At 39.9% G+C, this 19,270-nt stretch overlaps 3 protein-coding genes across 3 annotated transcripts in view; 1 reads left to right on the plus strand and 2 right to left on the minus strand.

Moving 5' to 3' along the window:
- The window catches only part of b4galt2 (UDP-Gal:betaGlcNAc beta 1,4- galactosyltransferase, polypeptide 2), a 216,928-nt gene that overhangs the window by 45,546 nt on the left and 152,112 nt on the right, over positions 1–19,270 (minus strand). The window contains exons 4-5 of the mRNA XM_057856644.1: positions 13,977–14,164; positions 13,734–13,856 (exon numbers count right to left, since the gene is read on the minus strand). Coding sequence (XP_057712627.1) covers positions 13,734–13,856; positions 13,977–14,164 — 311 coding nt within the window. The remainder of the gene's footprint in view (positions 1–13,733; positions 13,857–13,976; positions 14,165–19,270) is intronic.
- Positions 3,254–7,872, plus strand: LOC130929486 (uncharacterized). The gene is made up of 9 exons (XM_057856643.1): positions 3,254–3,820; positions 4,224–4,334; positions 4,557–4,644; positions 5,348–6,093; positions 6,186–6,369; positions 6,439–6,696; positions 6,793–6,964; positions 7,125–7,273; positions 7,497–7,872. Exons 1-9 carry the CDS (start codon positions 3,443–3,445, stop codon positions 7,682–7,684), a joined length of 2,274 nt encoding a protein of 757 aa, XP_057712626.1. The 5' UTR covers positions 3,254–3,442; the 3' UTR covers positions 7,685–7,872.
- On the minus strand, positions 4,838–9,401 carry LOC130929488 (uncharacterized). The gene is made up of 3 exons (XM_057856645.1): positions 8,982–9,401; positions 8,491–8,700; positions 4,838–8,311 (listed from the first exon to the last, which is right to left on the minus strand). The coding sequence occupies exons 1-3, from the start codon at positions 9,233–9,235 to the stop codon at positions 8,152–8,154; spliced, it is 624 nt and encodes a 207-aa protein (XP_057712628.1). The 5' UTR covers positions 9,236–9,401; the 3' UTR covers positions 4,838–8,151.

Here is a 19,270-nt window from a genome sequence, read left to right on the forward strand (position 1 = left end):
AAAAAAAAAAAAAAAAAAAAAACTTACTGCAACCGACAGCCGCTACAAACGACGCCGACGTTGCTAAATACTAGCCCGCACGATGCTACGTTGGTAGTGGGTATCGTATGATGAGTCTCATAGAGATCACATGTATGTTGAACTAGATGCGAAATGACAGAGTCGGCCGCGTCTGGGCAGCGTTAGTAAACAGCCGCCATCTTAAAGCAGTACAGCGCTAAGCGCTAATAAAGATCGCTAAGCGCTAATAAATAAGATTAACGTTACTGTCTGAGTCACTAGCTCACGTAACGTTAGCCCTGCGGAGGGCTAGGTTTCTATTAATTATGACCACTTTCGATGCGTGGCTAACGTGTCTTACATACAGGCTTTAACATAACATAGCTTTGTGGAGTGATGAGGGTGTAAAATAAAAACTTAATAATGCTAACTATCAATTTTAGCTTAGTCGTCATTGCTGGATAAAACACCTAGTAGCACTGGTCCCTAATGTGCTCCAATCCAGCCTGTATCATACATTTATTTTGAACACTGCAAAAACTCAAAATCCTATCAGGACTTACAGTTTAGAGAAACGTAAAACTTAACTAGAACTTAAAAATGGCTTGACACAAATAGAAATTCAATTGAAACATGTGGGAAAAAATCCTAACTTTTAAGTGATGTGTGTTATCAAGCATAATGGCATTTTTAGGTATGTATATATATATATATATATATATATATATATATATATATATATATATATATATATATATATATGTACAGTGTATCAAATACTTGTTCTCCCCACTGCATATATGTATGTATGTATGTATGTATGTATGTATGTATGTATGTATATACATATATATATATATTTATGTATATATGTATATATACAGTGCCTTGCAAAAGTATTCGGCCCCCTTGAACCTTGCAACCTTTCGCCACATTTCAGGCTTCAAACATAAAGATATAAAATTTTAATTTTTTGTCAAGAATCAACAACAAGTGGGACACAATCGTGAAGTGGAACAAAATTCATTGGATAATTTAAACTTTTTTAACAAATAAAAAACTTAAAAGTGGGGCGTGCAATATTATTCGGCCCCCTTGCGTTAATACTCTGTAGCGCCACCTTTTGCTCCAATTACAGCTGCAAGTCGCTTGGGGTATGTTTCTATCAGTTTTGCACATCGAGAGACTGACATTCTTGCCCATTCTTCCTTGCAAAACAGCTCGAGCTCAGTGAGGTTGGATGGAGAGTGTTTGTGAACAGCAGTCTTCAGCTCTTTCCACAGATTCTCGATTGGATTCAGGTCTAGACTTTGACTAGGCCATTCTAACACCTGGATACGTTTATTTTTGAACCATTCCATTGTAGATTTGGCTTTATGTTTTGGATCATTGTCCTGTTGGAAGATAAATCTCTATCCCAGTCTCAGGTCTTGTGCAGATACCAACAGGTTTTCTTCCAGAATGTTCCTGTATTTGGCTGCAGCCATCTTCCCGTCAATTTTAACCATCTTCCCTGTCCCTGCTGAAGAAAAGCAGGCCCAAACCATGATGCTGCCACCACCATGTTTGACAGTGGGGATGGTGTGTTCAGGGTGATGAGCTGTGTTGCTTTTACGCCAAACATAACGTTTTGCATTGTGGCCAAAAAGTTCAATTTTGGTTTCATCTGACCAGAGCACCTTCTTCCACATGTTTGGTGTGTCTCCCAGGTGGCTTGTGGCAAACTTTAAACAAGACTTTTTATGGATATCTTTGAGAAATGGCTTTCTTCTTGCCACTCTTCCATAAAGGCCAGATTTGTGCAGTGTACAACTGATTGTTGTCCTATGGACAGACTCTCCCACCTCAGCTGTAGATCTCTGCAGTTCATCCAGAGTGATCATGGGCCTCTTGGCTGCATCTCTGATCAGTTTTCTCCTTGTTTGAGAAGAAAGTTTGGAAGGACGGCCGGGTCTTGGTAGATTTGCAGTGGTCTGATGCTCCTTCCATTTCAATATGATGGCTTGCACAGTGCTCCTTGAGATGTTTAAAGCTTGGGAAATCTTTTTGTATCCAAATCCGGCTTTAAACTTCTCCACAACAGTATCTCGGACCTGCCTGGTGTGTTCCTTGGTTTTCATAATGCTCTCTGCACTTTAAACAGAACCCTGAGACTATCACAGAGCAGGTGCATTTATACGGAGACTTGATTACACACAGGTGGATTCTATGTATCATCATCGGTCATTTAGGAAAACATTGGATCATTCATAGATCCTCACTGAACTTCTGGAGTGAGTTTGCTGCACTGAAAATAAAGGGGCCGAATAATATTGCACGCCCCACTTTTCAGTTTTTTATTTGTTAAAAAAGTTTAAATTATCCAATAAATGTTGTTCCACTTCACGATTGTGTCCCACTTGTTGTTGATTCTTGACAAAAAAATTAAATTTCATATCTTTATGTTTGAAGCCTGAAATGTGGCGAAAGGTTGCAAGATTCAAGGGGGCCGAATACTTTTGCAAGGCACTGTATATGTATATATTTTTTTAATAAGATCTAAAGGTCTTTTGAGTGAAAGCAGTGAATTAGTCTTTTTTTTTTTTCTAGTTACATCTGAGATGCAATTGTTGGCTGTTTTCAAAAATATACATCGAAAATAAAGACATTGATTGACTGAAAATGGTTCAAGATTAGATGAAATGTCTTGTTTTCTCATGTATATTTATAATTGCTCTTCACCTAAAAATATATTTGTTTTATCGATAGAATTTTCAGTCGATTACTCGATTACTAAAATATTCGATAGCTGCAGCCCTAGTTTGGAGTATAGGTGAAGGTAGTTAAAAATGTGTAAAAAATGTAAAACTCCATAAATAAATGTAGCTTGACTTGAACTGACACAAACTATCACGTGAATAGTTTAACCGTGGGGTGTTCCCCCCCGTTTGGGCCGCATACTACCACAATGTATGTCTAGTGGTTGCATTTACATACGAATGGTAGCTGTCTGTGGGACAACGACTTGCTAATTCAAAAGTATTTGGCTCATTTTGGCCACCACTGGGTTTTTTCGCAGAAGAGGCCATATCGGCCTTGCTTGGTAATATTAGGAGTATTTGTCTTGAGAAAGGCTGAGTTGGCCTCTGTTGGGTTTTCTAGTGTTAAATCTAAAGTGCCCATGACACCAAAAAGCATGTTTATTTCATACTTTCCGCGGTATTTTATGCTCCTGAATGAAACAGACCGCTTGGATGTGTGTAGAAGCGATCGTTATATTTATTCAGTTTTTTGAATCCCGCGCTACGAAAATGACAGACTTCCGGCTGTGATCTCGGATTTAGGAAGAAGGCGGATGTGACGTGTACGGTAGAAGACCTCTTCGCTAGCTACCCGTGCTGTTGTGTGAGAAGGACTGCGGATTCGTCTAATTTAGCAGAGTATTTCCTTTATTTTTCGCACCATGCCGAAACGATGCGTTGCAGGCTTTTGTTCCAACGTCACGGGGAGTGATGTGAGCCTTTTTCGGTTCCCAAGAGATCCCGTTCGCCGGGAAGCATGGGTAAAGCAAGTACAACGAACGAGGGACAATTGGTCACCATCCAAATCCTCAGCGTTGTGTTCGGATCATTTTACTGAAGACTGTTTCGACCCTGTTCCTCTGCGGAAAGTTGAGATGGGACTTTCAGTGCAACATGCCAGAACCCTACTTGACACAGCTGTGCCAACAATTTTCCCCCGTCCTCAACATGGAGCTAGCGGCAGTGGGCAAAGCGCTCACAAATCTCTGAAGAGGAAGTCCGCTGCCATTGATAAGCGGACGAAAAAGGCTGCAGTTGAAGTAAGTAAGCGTTGTGTTTTATATAATGTAAAATACTGTAAACCCATTTCAGTGTGCTGCCAATAAATTAGCTTTAATTAAAAACCATCAAACAAAAAAATCACATTTGTTGCTGCTGTAATTATTTGCTGAATTATTCGCGCTTTACTATCAAACAATTCGTCTTGTTGACCTCAGAGGCTAGTGGTTATGGTACCTCATTTCATGCTTTAAATGATTTCTCTCATCACGTTTTGTGAATTTTGCGGGCTGCTAGCGCTAGCTAGCGCTAGCTGCGGGCTACTAGCGCTAGCTGCGGGCTACTAGCGCTAGCTAGCGCTAGCTAGCGCTAGCAGCCCGTCTCCTACAATTGTAATCGCGCGGCGTTTATTCGAGTGATTGAATTGTGTCCTTTTCTTTTCAGTCGATGATACAAGAATACCAGGCCCATTCAAAGACACAGTGCGAAAGTGTTAATCCAGACGCGGATAATCCTGAGTTGGAAGAATTTGCCGCTGGGCCAGCTCCTAAATCGGTACGTGTAATGTGTTTTACAAAATGTTATAAAACATTTCCACTCAAAATATGACTTTTTACACCTGGTGTATGTGTCATAATAACATTCCCTAAACCTTTCTGTCTTTGGTTTTGGGGAAAATTCTTATTTTGCCATCTAGTTATCAAAATATGATTACATAGTCAATACATTTGAGGCTAATGAATAACTATAAACTTGATGTTGTCTGTGTACCCATAGGTCGACGAGTCCTGTCAGGTTTGTCTTTTGCCACCAAGTCAGACTGTTGCTGTTAGTGCTGCTTTGCAACCTCAAAGACGACATAAAGGTAATTCGAAGTACATTTTCAGTTGCTTCTAATTTAAGGAATTACCTATCGTTGCTATTAACAAACTTTCAAAACATCCATTTGACTTGTGTTTATTGAATTAATATAATACAGATTAAAGAAACATTTTTTTTTAATATATATATATATATATATATATATATATATATATATATATATAAAATACCGAGTAAGGGCAAAGTGTTTACTATCATTATAATGTTTAAATGATTAACCTATAATAGGTTGGAACTTATCCAGTGTAAGTTTTTCATTGTCATAGCTGCCTTCCAAAATACATCACAGGCCAAATGTTTGGACACACCGTCTCTCATTAGTGCGTTTTCTTTATTTTTGTCACTATTTACATTGTAAATTCTCACTAAAGGTAATAAAACTATGTGCAATTATGTACTCAGCCAAAAAATGTGAAATATAACTAAAACATATAATATTCTAGTATCTTCAAAGTAGCCACCCTTTTCTCTGATTATTTTATTTTATTTTTTGTAATATAGAATAAAAAATAATAATATAATTTTCAAGTCTGATTGTTTTCTAATTCATTTGTTTGACAGGCTTACATAAAATCTAAACTCTACTGCGGTTAAAATGAAAATTTTTATTGGGTTTCTCACACAATCATCAACATGTTATAGCAATAGGGGGAAGAAGATTGTGATCTATTGTGTGTATCTTTCAGGTGTCCAGACAACATCCGGGCCCCTCATGATGACTGTGGGTACCCAAACCTGCGTTGTTCACTCAGAGCTGAATGTTACCATCGACAGCTGGGACTCGGATGAAGAAATGTTGGTGTGCGAGGCTGATTCTGAGTATGACCTACCCACCGCACCTTCTGACTGCGAGTCCAGCGAGTCCGATTGTCCTGATATGGCTGCGGCCGACCCTGCGCCAGTTCCCAGCCGGGTATATCTAATCTACTGGGTCGTCCTCATTCAGCTCATTAGCCAGTGGGTCAGTTGTCCTGCGTGTGCCTGCAAGAAGGTCAACTGGGTCCCTTCTGAGGTCGGTACCATGTTGGTGCTGGCCTTGAAGTGTGCTGAGCCTGGATGTGGTCACACCGGAACATGGAACTCCCAACCATATGTCGGCAGAATTGCTGCTGGAAACATATTTCTTTCTGCAGCCATTTTATTTGCTGGTGCAACTGTGGGCAAAGTTCTGCGTGTGTTATCTCACATGGGTGTAGCTGTTTACTCCACTCGGTCGTACTTTCGCCATCAAGAACGCTACCTTCACCAAGCCATCAAAAGCGTGTGGCGAGAACGGCAAATCTGGCTGTTGAGCCATCTACAAGCTGAGGGAGAGGAAATTGTTTGTGGTGGCGACGGACGAGCTGACTCACCCGGTCACAGTGCAAAATACGGGACTTACACGATGATGGAACTGCGGAAGCTAACCATCTTGGATGTGCAGATTGTGCAGGTAAATTAAACTTGTGAACAAAAGATGTTCGATATAAGCCTAATTCTTTATATATCATACTGTATGTTGCTTTGTTTTTTCCCAAATCTCAGAGTAACGAGGTAGGAGGTAGCTACCACATGGAGCCCGAAGGACTGGTTCGGTCACTGCGTGTGCTCGAGGAGTTTGTGCGTGTGGGAACTCTGGTGACAGATCGACATGTGACTGTCAACAAGCTCGTCCGAGAACAGTTCCCACACATTGAGCATCTTTTTGACATCTGGCATATTGGCAAAGGTAATAAGATTCATTATCACAGCTTTATTTATAGCATATTTTACACACCTACATAATTGTCTTTCCAAGGTTTGAAGAAAAAGTTGCAGAACCTCTCTAAGCTGCGTGGATGTGAAGCCCTAAAACCCTGGATTGGCAGTATCATCAACCATTTATATTGGTCCGTGGCGTCAACGCGACCTGGGGACCCCAGACTCATCCTCGACAAGTGGGAGTCAGTACTGAGCCATGTTCAGAATGATCACTCGGGCTTCAAAGGCAGTTTCCCCAGGTGCAGCCATGGTCCTTTGGAAGGTCGGGAACGGAAAAAGCCTTGGCTCACGCCTCGTAAGTTTGCATTCCATTACAATAAGCACACTTATACTATTTCGCAAAATGCTTCTCTGTTCAAGTACAAATTTGATTCTGTCTGGTATTTTGCAGACACCAAGTTGACCAATGAGCTGGAGAAGCTGATCTGTGGCTCCAAACTGTTGGCTGACATTCGCCGGCTGTCTCCAGTCTACCAGACTTCCCACCTGGAAGCCTTCCACAGTCTGGTGAACCATTTTACACCCAAAATGTTCGCCTTTTCTTACGAGGGGATGCTCAGCAGGTATTATTGTAACAATTTTCTGCTGATTTATCCAGTATATTATCTCATGTCTTTGTTTTTTGTTGTCCCAATCACAATCTGATCGATTAAGACATTTTCAATATGAATATTAATATGGAAATACTATTCCATCCATGTTTTTTTTTTTTTTTTTTTTAAGGACGATTGTGGCTGCTCTTCACTTCAATGAAAACGCCCATCGAGCCCACAGCTTAACCCGAGACGGAGTGGGGATTTATAGCATCCACTTTCCAAAATCAAAACAAGGCGGCCATGTTGTGCGCAAAGTTTTGGAGAACCCTACATTTGGTAAGTACGCATTACTAATCCTGTCAATTGAACTCATTGTTGTAAATTATTGGGTGTCATCGTAATGTACAAACCTTTGGACACTTTATTACTGGATACAGTGTCAAGTGTGTTTTTAGAATCTGTCCCATTTTTGCTTGATATTTGCAAGATAAATGGAATGGATTTCATGTGGAATTATCTCTGTGCATTTGTCAGTACCATTTGCTTCCCTTGTTATCAGAGTATGTTAGCGAGCTGATGTCGGCGGTGGAGAGGCTTGTGCAGGACGCGAGTGATGTAGAGCCGGATGAATTGGAGGCGATACCGGCTGTGCCCGAGGCCGGGAGGTTATCCCTCAGCAGCAGCTTTCAGCGACCTGACAAAGAACAGGCGGTCCGGGATCATGTCACACGTTTTAATGTGCCATGATTGAACCTTTAATTTTGTATAATTGTGTTCCCCAGTTCTTTCGTTGTCATCTTTTGAAAATGTGAGCTAGTTTTTTGAATTTATAAGGTATTATTGGTTCGAGCCCTGTGTAAATATGTTGGTATATATAAAATATAATGGCACACTTAAATTCCGGTGAATAAAACCATTTTGTGTATTTTTCCAAATCATTGTCTTGAGCTTGATACAGTAGCAATTGTTTTTTACTTGTATCAGCATGTCAGAAATAAGTATCTTATAACGTCCTTGCATTTGTCATATTTCCATATTCCATTCAGTACAATACTTTGTCATGGAAATATAATTTTTGTATTGCACTTAGCAAATATGTAATAAGACTAACCACTGAGGCTTGCAAAAATATTGAAGTAGAGATATTCTTTTAAAAATCACATCAGGATGACTGTATAATGAAACGATTACAATATTTTATTCAACTTGGAGTTTTAGGGAGGATTACAAGGTTGGTATCCAACAAACTCCGGTGATGGGAAGCTTGTCCTGATCTGCGCGACCACACAGGCTGGTAGAGGAACCCTGATCCTCCGCCCCAGGAACTCGTACACCCAGCGCACAAACTGGCGATACGCCGTGTAACGTTTCCAGCTGAAAGCACAATAGGATGGGGTCATTCATTTCCTTTTCCATTTGAAAACCAACACAGTAATGCAAACCGTTATTTTACATTGTAATTTGTGAGACAATGCTAACTAGCCTAAGTCACTGCCGATCACAAAAAAGGTTGGTTTATGAAATTCTGATCAGTGCATATATATGACACATACTTGTTTCCTGACTGGTCCTCATAATTTTGCCTGTAGGCATAATAGGCTGTCTGAAGGACGTCTACGTTCAGGCACACGGGCTGAAATCCAGGGTGCTGGGTAATACATTGGACCCCAGCCCCCTCCATCTTCTCCCTGACTCGCTCCTGTTCACCACAGCAAACGCACTCATCTACTGTGGGCATCACTGCACAGCATTCACATAAACACCTTCAGAAAAATAAATGAAATTTTAAATCTAAATGCAGAACATGGATTGTAGTGAAAGACTCCTTGCAAGAAAAATGTATTTTCTCAGGTCTCCACAAATTAAAAATAATAACAATGAAAATGTCACTATAAAAAAATGAACAGATACAGTGGGGAGAACAAGTATTTGAGACACTGCCAATGGGTTTTCCTATTAGCAGTGTCTCAAATACTTGTTCTCCCCACTGTGTATGTGAATAAAACAGAATATACCAAAACCGATTTAATTTTCAGCCACTCACCATGCAGTGTTGCCCAGTCTGCTGTGGTCATCCTGGGAGTTTGGCTCAGTCTCGTCTGTGTCGCTGCTTTCTGATTCCATATCTTTTTCCTCCAAATATGGCTCAAACCTATATGGCTGTATGGCACATACTTCCTCTGGATCGCCAATTATGTTTGAAAATTCCAAACTTGAACCAGAATCGCTGGAAAATGTTTCCTCCTCCATTGGGCTCAATGCTAAAGCTGCCTGAAATCGTTCTACCGCTGACGTCATCAGCAAGATGGCGGCGCCAGCGGGCTTTAACAGGAGGAGGGGCCTAACAGCACATTAAAAGTCTAATTTCTCGTTATCTGTGCTTTGCAAATTTGCTGTATATAGTCGAATCGTCTCAAAATATGATTCTAATTCACACAATAATGCTATTTAAGACTTTTTTTCTCGTGTCATATGCTCTTTAAATCTAAACACCACTTCATCTTAGTTGTTAATTATTACTTCCCGTTTCTAACTCAAACTTTTCAGCAGATGTTGGGATAACGTGGTCAGCACCAAAGGGGTGAACAGGATGAACGTGTACAGAAAACCCCGCCGGATTTTATATTAAACGCGTCTGAATGCAGCAGCTTGTCCAAAATGAGCTTTGAAGGGCATAGTCCTTACAACTGCTCTTAGAAAGGCTTTTAAAGCAGCCAGCCATGACAAGGCGAGGGAGTGTGCGTGCGTGCTAGCTCTTAATGCAAGGCCACCCATAACCTTCACACACGGCAGCTTAAAGCGAGATAAATTTATTGCCTTTTTAATGTGGCTCGAAATGCAAATCACAAACAGATTTGAAAAGCTTTACGTTGGGGAGAAAAATAGGACATGGAGACAGTGACGAGAACATCCCGGCTTTTTTTTTTTTTCCCTGTCACTGACGGGGTTAAACGGTGATAAAAGGCACGGTTCTACGGTTGATGTGCCGTCTCGACAAGTTTATTTGACAAAATGAGCCTTTTACGTGACACTCAAACATTTTCAAATGGGGCCAAGTTTCACTACAGCTACAGTGGGGAGAACAAGTATTTGATACACTGCCGATTTTGCTGGTTTTCCCACTTGCAAGCCATGTAGACGTCTGTAATATTTATCATAAGTTCTCTTCAACTGTGTGGGACGGAATCTAATACAAAAATCCAGAAAATCACATTGTATAATTTATAAATAATAAATTTGTATTTAACTGCATGAAATAAGTATTTGATACATTACCAACTAGTAAATATTTCGGCTCTTAGTTGTTTTTTAAGAACCCCTTCTGTTCTCCACTCATTACCGGAAGTAACTGCACCTGTTTGAACTTGTTACCTGTATAAAAGACACCTGTTCACATGCTCAAACAAACAAACAAACTCCAACCTCTCCACAATGGCCAAGACCAAAGAGCTGTGTCAGGACATCAGGGATAAAATAATAGACCTGCACAAGGCTGGGATGGGCTACAGGAAAATAAGCAAGCTGCTTGATGAGAAGGTAACAACTGTTGGAGCGATTATTAGAAAATGGAAGAAGTTCAAGTTGACGGTCAATTTGCCTCGTTCTGGGGCTCCATGCAAGATCTCACCATCTGGGGCATCACTGATCATGAGAAAGGTGAGGGATCAGCCCAGAACTACACGGCAGGACCTGGTCAATGACCTGAAGAGAGCTGGAACCACAGTCTCGAAGAAAACCATCGGAAACTCATTACGCCGTCATGGATTAGAATCCTACAGTGCACATAGGGTCCCGCTGCTGAAGCCAGTGCATGTCCAGACACGTCTGAAGTTTGCCAGTGACCATCTGGATGATCCAGAGGAGCAATGTGAGAAGGTCATGTGGTCGGATGAGACCAAAATTGAACTTTTTGGTCTAAACTCGGCTCGTCGTGTTTGGAGGAAAAAGAAGGATGAGTACAACCCCAAGAACACCATGCCAACCGTGAAACATGGAGGAGGAAACATCATTTTTTGGGGCTGCTTCTCTGCCAAGGGTACAGGACGACTGCACCGTATTGAGGGGAGGATGGATGGGGCTATGTATCGCCAGATCTTGGCTGACAACCTCCTTCCTTCAGTGAGAGCCCTGAAGATGGGTCGTGGCTGGGTCTTCCAGCATTACAACGACCCAAAGCACACAGCCAAGGCAACTAAAGAGTGGCTCCGTAAGAAGCATCTTAAGGTCCTGGAGTGGCCTAGCCAGTCACCAGATCTGAACCCGAGAGAAAATCTATGGAGGGAGCTGAAAGTCCGTGTTGCCCGGCAGCAGCCCCGAAACCTGAAGGCTCTGGAGAAGATCTGCATGGAGGAGTGGGCCAAAATCCCTGCTGCAGTGTGTGCAAACCTTGTCAAGGACTACAGGACAGGTTTGGTATCTGTAATACCAAACAAAGGTTTCTGTACCAAATATTAAGTTCGATTTTTGTGATGTATCAAATACTTATTTCATGCAATTAAATGCAAATTTATTATTTAAAAATCATACGTGATTTTCTGTTTTTTTGTATTAGATTCCGTCCCTCACAGTTGAAGGGAACTCATGATACAAATTACAGACCTCTACATGGCTTGCAAGTGGGAAAACCAGCAAAATCGGCAGTGTATCAAATACTTGTTCTCCCCACTGTACCATATCGTCTCCAGTAGTGGCCAAAGATTGTACTTAAGTATAAATAGCGTTACTTCCAAATAACGGAGTTATTGGCTGCTTGGGGGTCGGTCGTCCGTTGTGTGTACTTGTGTGTGTGTGGGTGGGGAGTGAAATTTTTGTTGAGAACTATCCAAGCGAAGGCTGTTTGTAGAGATATTTTAACACTTAAAGAGCCTGTGACATAAAAAAGCATTTTTATTTGATATTACACAGAGAATTTTATGCTCCTGAATGAAATGGACCGCTTGGCATAGGCGGAGTTGACTTTTGGGGCAGGATGGGCACAACACGTTGATGACCCCGTTACGCAGTGTCAGCAATAAAACTGACTTACAAGAATATTTATAATAATAAGTTGACAATGAGGATTTTTTGTTTTAAGTCAGGCTGCTTAGGCAATACCATCCATTGAATATGGTACGCCCGCCGGTGTCGTGCCAATGTAGCTACCCCAATCAAAAATTGTATCCCCTGGGCGGAGCCATATGAAGGTAGATTTGTGGCTTTATTATTCAATCAAAAAAAGTTGCTTCAATCAAAATATATATTCTCAACCCAAAACAACTCGCTTCAATAAAAAAAAAAATGTTTGAATGCAAAAATAAATGTAAAACTCATAAAAATGCATGGGAAAGTTTTTTTTTTTTTTTTTTTTTTTGATTCAAGCAACATTTTTGATTGAAGTAATGTTGATTTGTGTTTGGGCCAGATTTTGGCTAGGACATATTTGTCTTTATTATTCAATCAAAAAATAAGTTGCTTCAAAAAAATATATATTTTCAAAAAGAAAAATCACTTCAATCAAAACAAAAATTCAATCATGGAAAAGGTTTATGAATGTGAAAAAATATTTGAGATTGAAAAATTTGCATTTGAACACTTAATTTTTCATTGAAAAAGTTTTGTTTGATTTGAAGCAATCCTTTTTGTGTTTGGGCCATATTATGAGTAGGACATTTGTGTTTAAATCATTTAATCCCCCCAAAAAAGAAAAAAATCATTTGAAAAATTAAATTGCCCTTCCATAATTTTTTCTTTTTTTTTAATTTAAATTATATGCAAAGCAAATGACCGTCTAAGTTGCTAGTCACATGATCTCTTCGAAAAAATAATTTTGACCCATTATAAAAAAAAAAAAATTCTTTAATTTCATTCATTTTTGTTGCAGTTTTATTGCTTTACAACTTTTATATATATATATATAGGAAAGTCAATTACGTGCAATCACAGTTTTCGGCCAAACGGGGGGGGGGTCTGGCCCCAACTTAAAATCCGCTTATGCCGCTTGGATGATGTGCGTGGAGGCGATCGATATATTTATTCAATTTTTTTTAATCCCGCGCCATGAAAATGAATGACTTCCAGCCACGGTCTCGGATTGAGGAAGAAGGCAAAAGTGACGTTAGGCAAGGAAATGACAAAAGCCGGACAAACTCTGGTGGCATAAAATACCTTTCGCGAGGTTTAAGAAGACAGTTTTGACCATTATGCAGTAATTTAGCCCTGTCGTACTGAATAGATGCATTTTAATATTTCATATTTCATTTAGCACAAGACTGTTTTTTGTCATGACCATACAATTTATTTAACAATTGGGGAAAATACTTAGATAAAAAGAATATCCTGTAAAAATATTGGAGTAGAGAGATAAAAACAATGATGACATTTTGCTGCTCTCTGTCGCATTTTCCTCATTCTGAATCTTCCTCCTCCATTGGGCTGAATTCTAAATCAGCTGAAATCGTTACTCTGCCGACGTCATCACCCAGACGGCAGCGCCAGAGCGCCATAATGACAGGAGTAGCCAAACAGCAGATTGAAAAACTCATTTGTGTTCATCTGCACTTTGCCAAATTGTTTTATATAGTCCAATCGTCTCAAAATATGATTTTAATTCACATAATAATGCTATTTAAGATTTTTTTATAGTGTCACAGGCTGTTTAAAACACTTTATTACAGCTCTGTGCGCCATCTTACCTCTCTGTTTGACCCTTCCCTCTACCAACTCCGCCCACTCTACACCCACAAACCAGGCCTCTTTAAAGCGGTTTGTGGTTACGCTACAAAATTGAAGGCAGGCAAATATTTATATTAAAACTCACCTATTGTAGATGTCGTCATCCTCCCCTCCCCAGCCCCAGTAATCGTTGGGAAAGCCATTGATTTTCAGGAACTGTTTTTTACTAAGGCCTGATACGCCCCCAAAGTAGCCGGCGTAGGGCAACCTGAAACAGAACAAACAATGACGTTAGTAAAGAACACCACTGATTTCTTAATGTCCGAATCTCCATCGATGTACTGTACACTACGACAACGTCATTATAACAAGGACACATTTTTTTCACCTGAAGCCAAACTTGTCCATAGCGATGGCAAAGTGTCGGGGCTGCTCGTAACAGTGGTATAGGTTTCGGTCGTCCATGGGGATCAGGTCCACGTCGCTGAAGATGAAGCAGTTGTAGTCGCCGTCCTTCAGCGCCTCCGCGTAGCCAATGTTTAGCAGTTTGGCGCGGTTGAATGTGTCTTCACCCAACTGCAAAAACACAAAACCCCTAAATATTAACTCAATGGCTTCCACTAAAGGCAACAAGAGGTCCAATCCATTTCAACTGGGAGGTATGGCGGTGAACGATCATGCCACACACGTCCAAAAAAATGTTAACTTCACACAGGTGGGTAGTAATGCGTTACATGTAATCTGTTACATTTATTTTACTTGAATAACTTTTGAGAAAAATGTACTTCTAAGAGTAGTTTTATTAAGCCATATGTGAAAGAATATTTTATTCAAACACATAACTGCTGTGACTGCATCTATTCATGTTCGAGTGCTTTACCTATTGCTTTGAACATAATACAAAGAGTTTCTGTGGACTGCCTTATCTGATTTTACTCCCTCTTGTACCAGCTACCGCTAAGTTCCCAAGGTTGTAACTCAAGATGTTTTTCTGTGGAAAACCACCAGAGTTGATACTTAAGGTTCACTTTCGTTTTTGTAGGTATCCTTTCATAGTAAGCAACGCCCTTTCAACAAGCATATAGACCCTTGACTTGTGTATTCTCATTGTAGTCCTGCCTGTTCATAGCTCCTGGGTGGATCACAAAATTGTGCCCTTGATATACAGTGGAGCAAAGAAGTATTTAGTCAACCACTAATTGTGCAAGTTCTCCCACTTGAAAATATTAGAGAGGCCTGTAATTGTCAACATGGGTAAACCTCAACCATGAGAGACAGAATGTGGGAAAAAAAACTGAAAATCCCCATTGTTTGATTTTTAAAGAATTTATTTGCAAATCATGGTGAAAAATAAGTATTTGGTCAATACCAAAAGTTAATCTCAATACTTTGTTATGTTCCCTTGTTGGCAATAACGGAGGGCAAACATTTTCTGTAACTCTTCCCAAGCTTTTCACACACTGTTGCTGGTATTTTGGCCCATTCCTCCATGCAGATCTCCTCTCAAGCAGTGATGTTTTGGGGCTGTCGTTGGGCAACACGGACTTTCAACTCCCTCCACAGATTTTCTATGGGGTTGAGATCTGGAGACTGGCTAGGCCACTCCAGGACCTTGAAATGCTGCATACGAAGTAGTGCTGCCAGGATTAATATATTAACTCGAGTATTCGATTAGAAAAAAAGATTCAAATTAAATTTTGCTGCTTCGATTATTAGTTTATTTAAAGTGGCATTGTAATGGTTTGTTTTGAAAATGTTTTTAATTTTATTGATTTGGGTGGATACACTGCCCTGTAGTCTGCTTCATTTCACATGACTCAATCCAGCTGCTCCCTGTTAAGACCAACATAAGCTAAGTTTTTGTTTGAGCTAATGTTTTTTTAATGCATTCTGAAATTAGTTTAAAGATATATTTAACCGTTTTTTTTGTGGGAATATGTGTCTGAACCATCTGTTAAGAGCATTGTAAAAAAAGAAAAAATAATGGCACTTTGTAGCATATAAGCTAGCGGACTTTTGCTATGTAAGTTAGCCAATTGTTCTTTTGTTGTATATAGATCCTCATTTAATTATTCTTTTATACCGTTTGAGGCTCAGCTCAGGTATTTTATTTTATATGTTCCTTAATCGATTACTCGATTATTCGAACTAACTAGTTCATCGATTAATCGACTACGAAAATAATCGATAGCTGCAGCCCTACTACGAAGCCACTCCTTTATTGCCCTGGCTGTGTGTTTGGGATCATTGTCACGCTGAAAGACCCAGCCACGTCTCATCTTCAATGACCTTGCTGATGGAAGGAGATTTTCACTCAAAATCTCTCGATACATGGCCAAATTCATTCTTTCCTATACACAGATCAGTCGTCCTGGTCCCTTTGCAGAAAAACAGCCCCAAAACATGATGTTTCCACCCCCATGCTTCACAGTGGGTATGGTGCAATTCAGTATTCTTTTCCCTCCAAACAAGAGAACCTGTGTTTCTACCAAAAAGTTCTATTTTGGTTTCATCTGACCATAACACATTCTCCCAGTCCTCTTCTGGATAGTTCAAATGCTCTCTAGCGAACCGCAGACGGGCCTGGACGTGTACTGGCTTTAGCAGGGGGACACGTCTGGCAGTGCAGGATTTGAGTACTTGGCAGCGCATTGTGTTACTGATAGTAGCCGTTGTTACTGTGGTCCTCGCTCTCTGTAGGTCATTCACTAGGTCCCCCCGTGTGGTTCTGGGATTTTTACTCACTGTTCTTGTTATTATTTTGACACAAAGGGGTGAGATCTTGCATGGAGCCCCAGATCGAGGGAGATTATCAGTGGTCTTGTATGTCTTCCATTTTCTAATAATTGCTCCCACATTTGATTTCTTTACACCAAGCGTTTTACCTATTGCAGATTCACTCTTCCCAGCCTGGTGCAGGTCTACAATTTTGTTTCTGGTGTCCTTCGACAGCTCTTTGGTCTTGGCCATAGTGGAGTTTGGAGTGTGACTGACTGAGATTGTGGACAGGTGTCTTTTATACCGATAATGAGTTAAAACAGGTGCCATTAATACAGGTAACGATTGGAGCCTCGTTAGACCTCGTTAGAAGAAGTTAGAACTCTTTGACAGCCAGAAATCTTGCTTGTTTGTAAGTGACCAAATACTTATTTTCCACTCTAATTTGGAAAAAAAAATATTTTAAAATCAAACAATGTGATTTTCTGTTTTTTTCCACATTCTGTCTCACATGGTCTCTCTCATCTTTTCAAGTAGGAGACCTTGAACAATTGGTGGTTGACTAAATACTTATTTGCCCCACTGTAATTTTGAGGCGTTTCAGGTCATTTACTGTTGATTTCAGGTTAATGAACAAGACGTGACCCAGAAATGTCCCAAAATGAATAGGGAGTGACTCATAATCAACAGGAAGTAACCTGTAATTGCCTCGAAATGAACAGGAAGTGACCAGTAAATGCCCACAAAAGACTGGCTGTGAACCCTCCGGTTTCAGTGCTATTGGCTATGCTAGGCGTGCAATCCAGTCAAAATGAATTGGATGTCTAGTGCTGTCAATGGCAGGCGGTGAGGTAGCATAGACACTATACTAACGCAAGATTTTTTTCCCCCAAACATTTTCACCTTTTTAAAACAGTATATAGATTCTTGTCGGGAGCGTATCAAAAAATTTTTGGGCTACATAGTATCGCGATATATCACCTTTTTGATATATTGTCACATCTTTAGCTCACGTTGAAGCTATGACCACTCACATATTCTGCTGTTTGTCAACATAATCTATGCCAAACTGTTGTAAAAGTAATGACCTCTTCTTGTAAATGATTACCAAAATGTTGGTCAGTTGAACCTCTAGATTCAAATGGGTCACACTGACATATTGACATACTACACAGCTATACTTCATTGCTTTATCGCCGCTATACATCTATCAAGGCAGATGATATTGATGTATCTGTATGATCCCTGGGTATGATCGGTTTAATTAGCGACAGGCTTAATCAGTATATAATCCTCACAGCTGGAGGATTTACCACATCGTCAGTGTTATTTACGCCTGGGTGTGTTTAATAAATCTGAATCTGCTCTGACACCGTTATGTGTCTAGTAAATAACGGATCCGTTTCCACGCGGCAAAATTACGACGTTGCACCGTCACCGAGTTGTGCCAAGCAATTACGGCGAAAGGTACAGGTTGAGCATGACTGCGCGGCCATATTTAGTGGGCTGCTGCGCTTGTATTATCACCCGGTAGATGTATGTATTGACCTCTACTAAGCTGCTGTGCACGGTTATGTTTTACACACTCAGCACAGTGCGCATTGTTTATGTTTGTTTAGGGTTCAATGTGTGTGTGCATTGCATGCAAAGCTATCAGGCAGAATCACAATATAGGTCCTTCTCAAAAAAATTTGCATATTGTGATAAAGTTCATTATTTTCTGTAATGTACTGATAAACATTAGACTTTCATATATTTTAGATTCATTACATACAACTGGAGTAGTTCAAGCCTTTTATTGTTTTGATATTGATGATTTTGGCAAAAAAAAGTCAAGAAAAACCAAAAATCCCTATCTCGAAAAATTAGCATATCATGAAAAGGTACTCTTAATAAGCTACTAACCTAATCATCTGAATCAACGAATTAACTGAAAACTAGGGCTGCAGCTAAAGAATATTTTAGTAATCGATTAATCGACTGAAAATTCTATCAATTAATCCAGGAATGGGATAAAACATTTTTTTTAGGTAAAGAGCAATTATTAATATACATGAGAAAACAAGATATTTCATCTAATATTGAACCATTTTCAGTCAATCAATATCTTTATTTTCGATGTACATTGTTGAAAACAGCCAACATTTGCATCTCAGAGGTGACTAGAATAAAGACTAATTCACTGCTTTTACTTAAAAAACTTCTAGATCTTATAAAAACATATATATATATTTCTTACCTAAAAATGTCATTACGCTTGATAACACACATCACTTAAAAGTCAGGTGTTTTTCCCATGTGTTTCAATAGAATTTCCATATGTGTCAAGCTATTTTTAAGTTCTAGTTCAGTTTTAAGTTAGTCTAAACTGGAATTCCTGATAGGATTTTGAGTTTTTGCAGTGTTCAAAATAAATGTACGTATAATACCTGCTGTATTGGAGCATATTAGGGACCAGTGCTACTTGGTGTATAATCCAGCAATGACTGAGCTAAAATTGACAGTTAGCATTATTTTTTATTTTACACCCTCATCACTCTACAGCGCTATGTTTTCAGAGATTAAATAAAGCTTGTATGTAAGACACGTTAGCCACGCATCGACAGTGGTCATAATTAATAGAAAACTAGCCCTCCGCAGGGCTAACATTACGTGAGCTAGTGACAGTAACGTTAATCTTATTTATTAGCGCTATGTAGTCTACTGCTTTAAGATGGCGGCTGTTTACTAACGCCGCCCTGTCTGTAATTTCGCATCTAGTTTAGTGACGGGATCTGTCGTTCACTTGAGTAAACGAATCCATTCCGGTTCGTTCAGTAAAACGATTCGTTCAAACGAATCGTTCAACGAATCGTTCGCCCCCCTCATCTCCCTCCCCACCCAAATGAATCGTTCGGTTAGTGAACGGGAAGTGACGTTGCCGAACGAATCACCAAAGACCGCTTCGCAGTATAACTGAACGGG

Source organism: Corythoichthys intestinalis, chromosome 14 (assembly GCF_030265065.1).
Source record: "Corythoichthys intestinalis isolate RoL2023-P3 chromosome 14, ASM3026506v1, whole genome shotgun sequence".
NCBI lineage: Eukaryota > Metazoa > Chordata > Actinopteri > Syngnathiformes > Syngnathidae > Corythoichthys > Corythoichthys intestinalis.

Coding starts and splice junctions, on each gene's coding strand:
- LOC130929488 (XM_057856645.1), bottom strand. CDS start 9,235: ATGACGTCAGCGGTAGAACGATTTCAGGCAGCTTTAGCATTGAGCCCA. Junction 8,701..8,981: donor AGACTGGGCAACACTGCATG/GTGAGTGGCTGA, acceptor ATTTTTCTGAAG/GTGTTTATGTGAATGCTGTG. Junction 8,312..8,490: donor GAGGACCAGTCAGGAAACAA/GTATGTGTCATA, acceptor TTGTGCTTTCAG/CTGGAAACGTTACACGGCGT.
- LOC130929486 (XM_057856643.1), top strand. CDS start 3,443: ATGCCGAAACGATGCGTTGCAGGCTTTTGTTCCAACGTCACGGGGAGT. Junction 6,094..6,185: donor TGGATGTGCAGATTGTGCAG/GTAAATTAAACT, acceptor CCCAAATCTCAG/AGTAACGAGGTAGGAGGTAG. Junction 7,274..7,496: donor TTTGGAGAACCCTACATTTG/GTAAGTACGCAT, acceptor CCTTGTTATCAG/AGTATGTTAGCGAGCTGATG.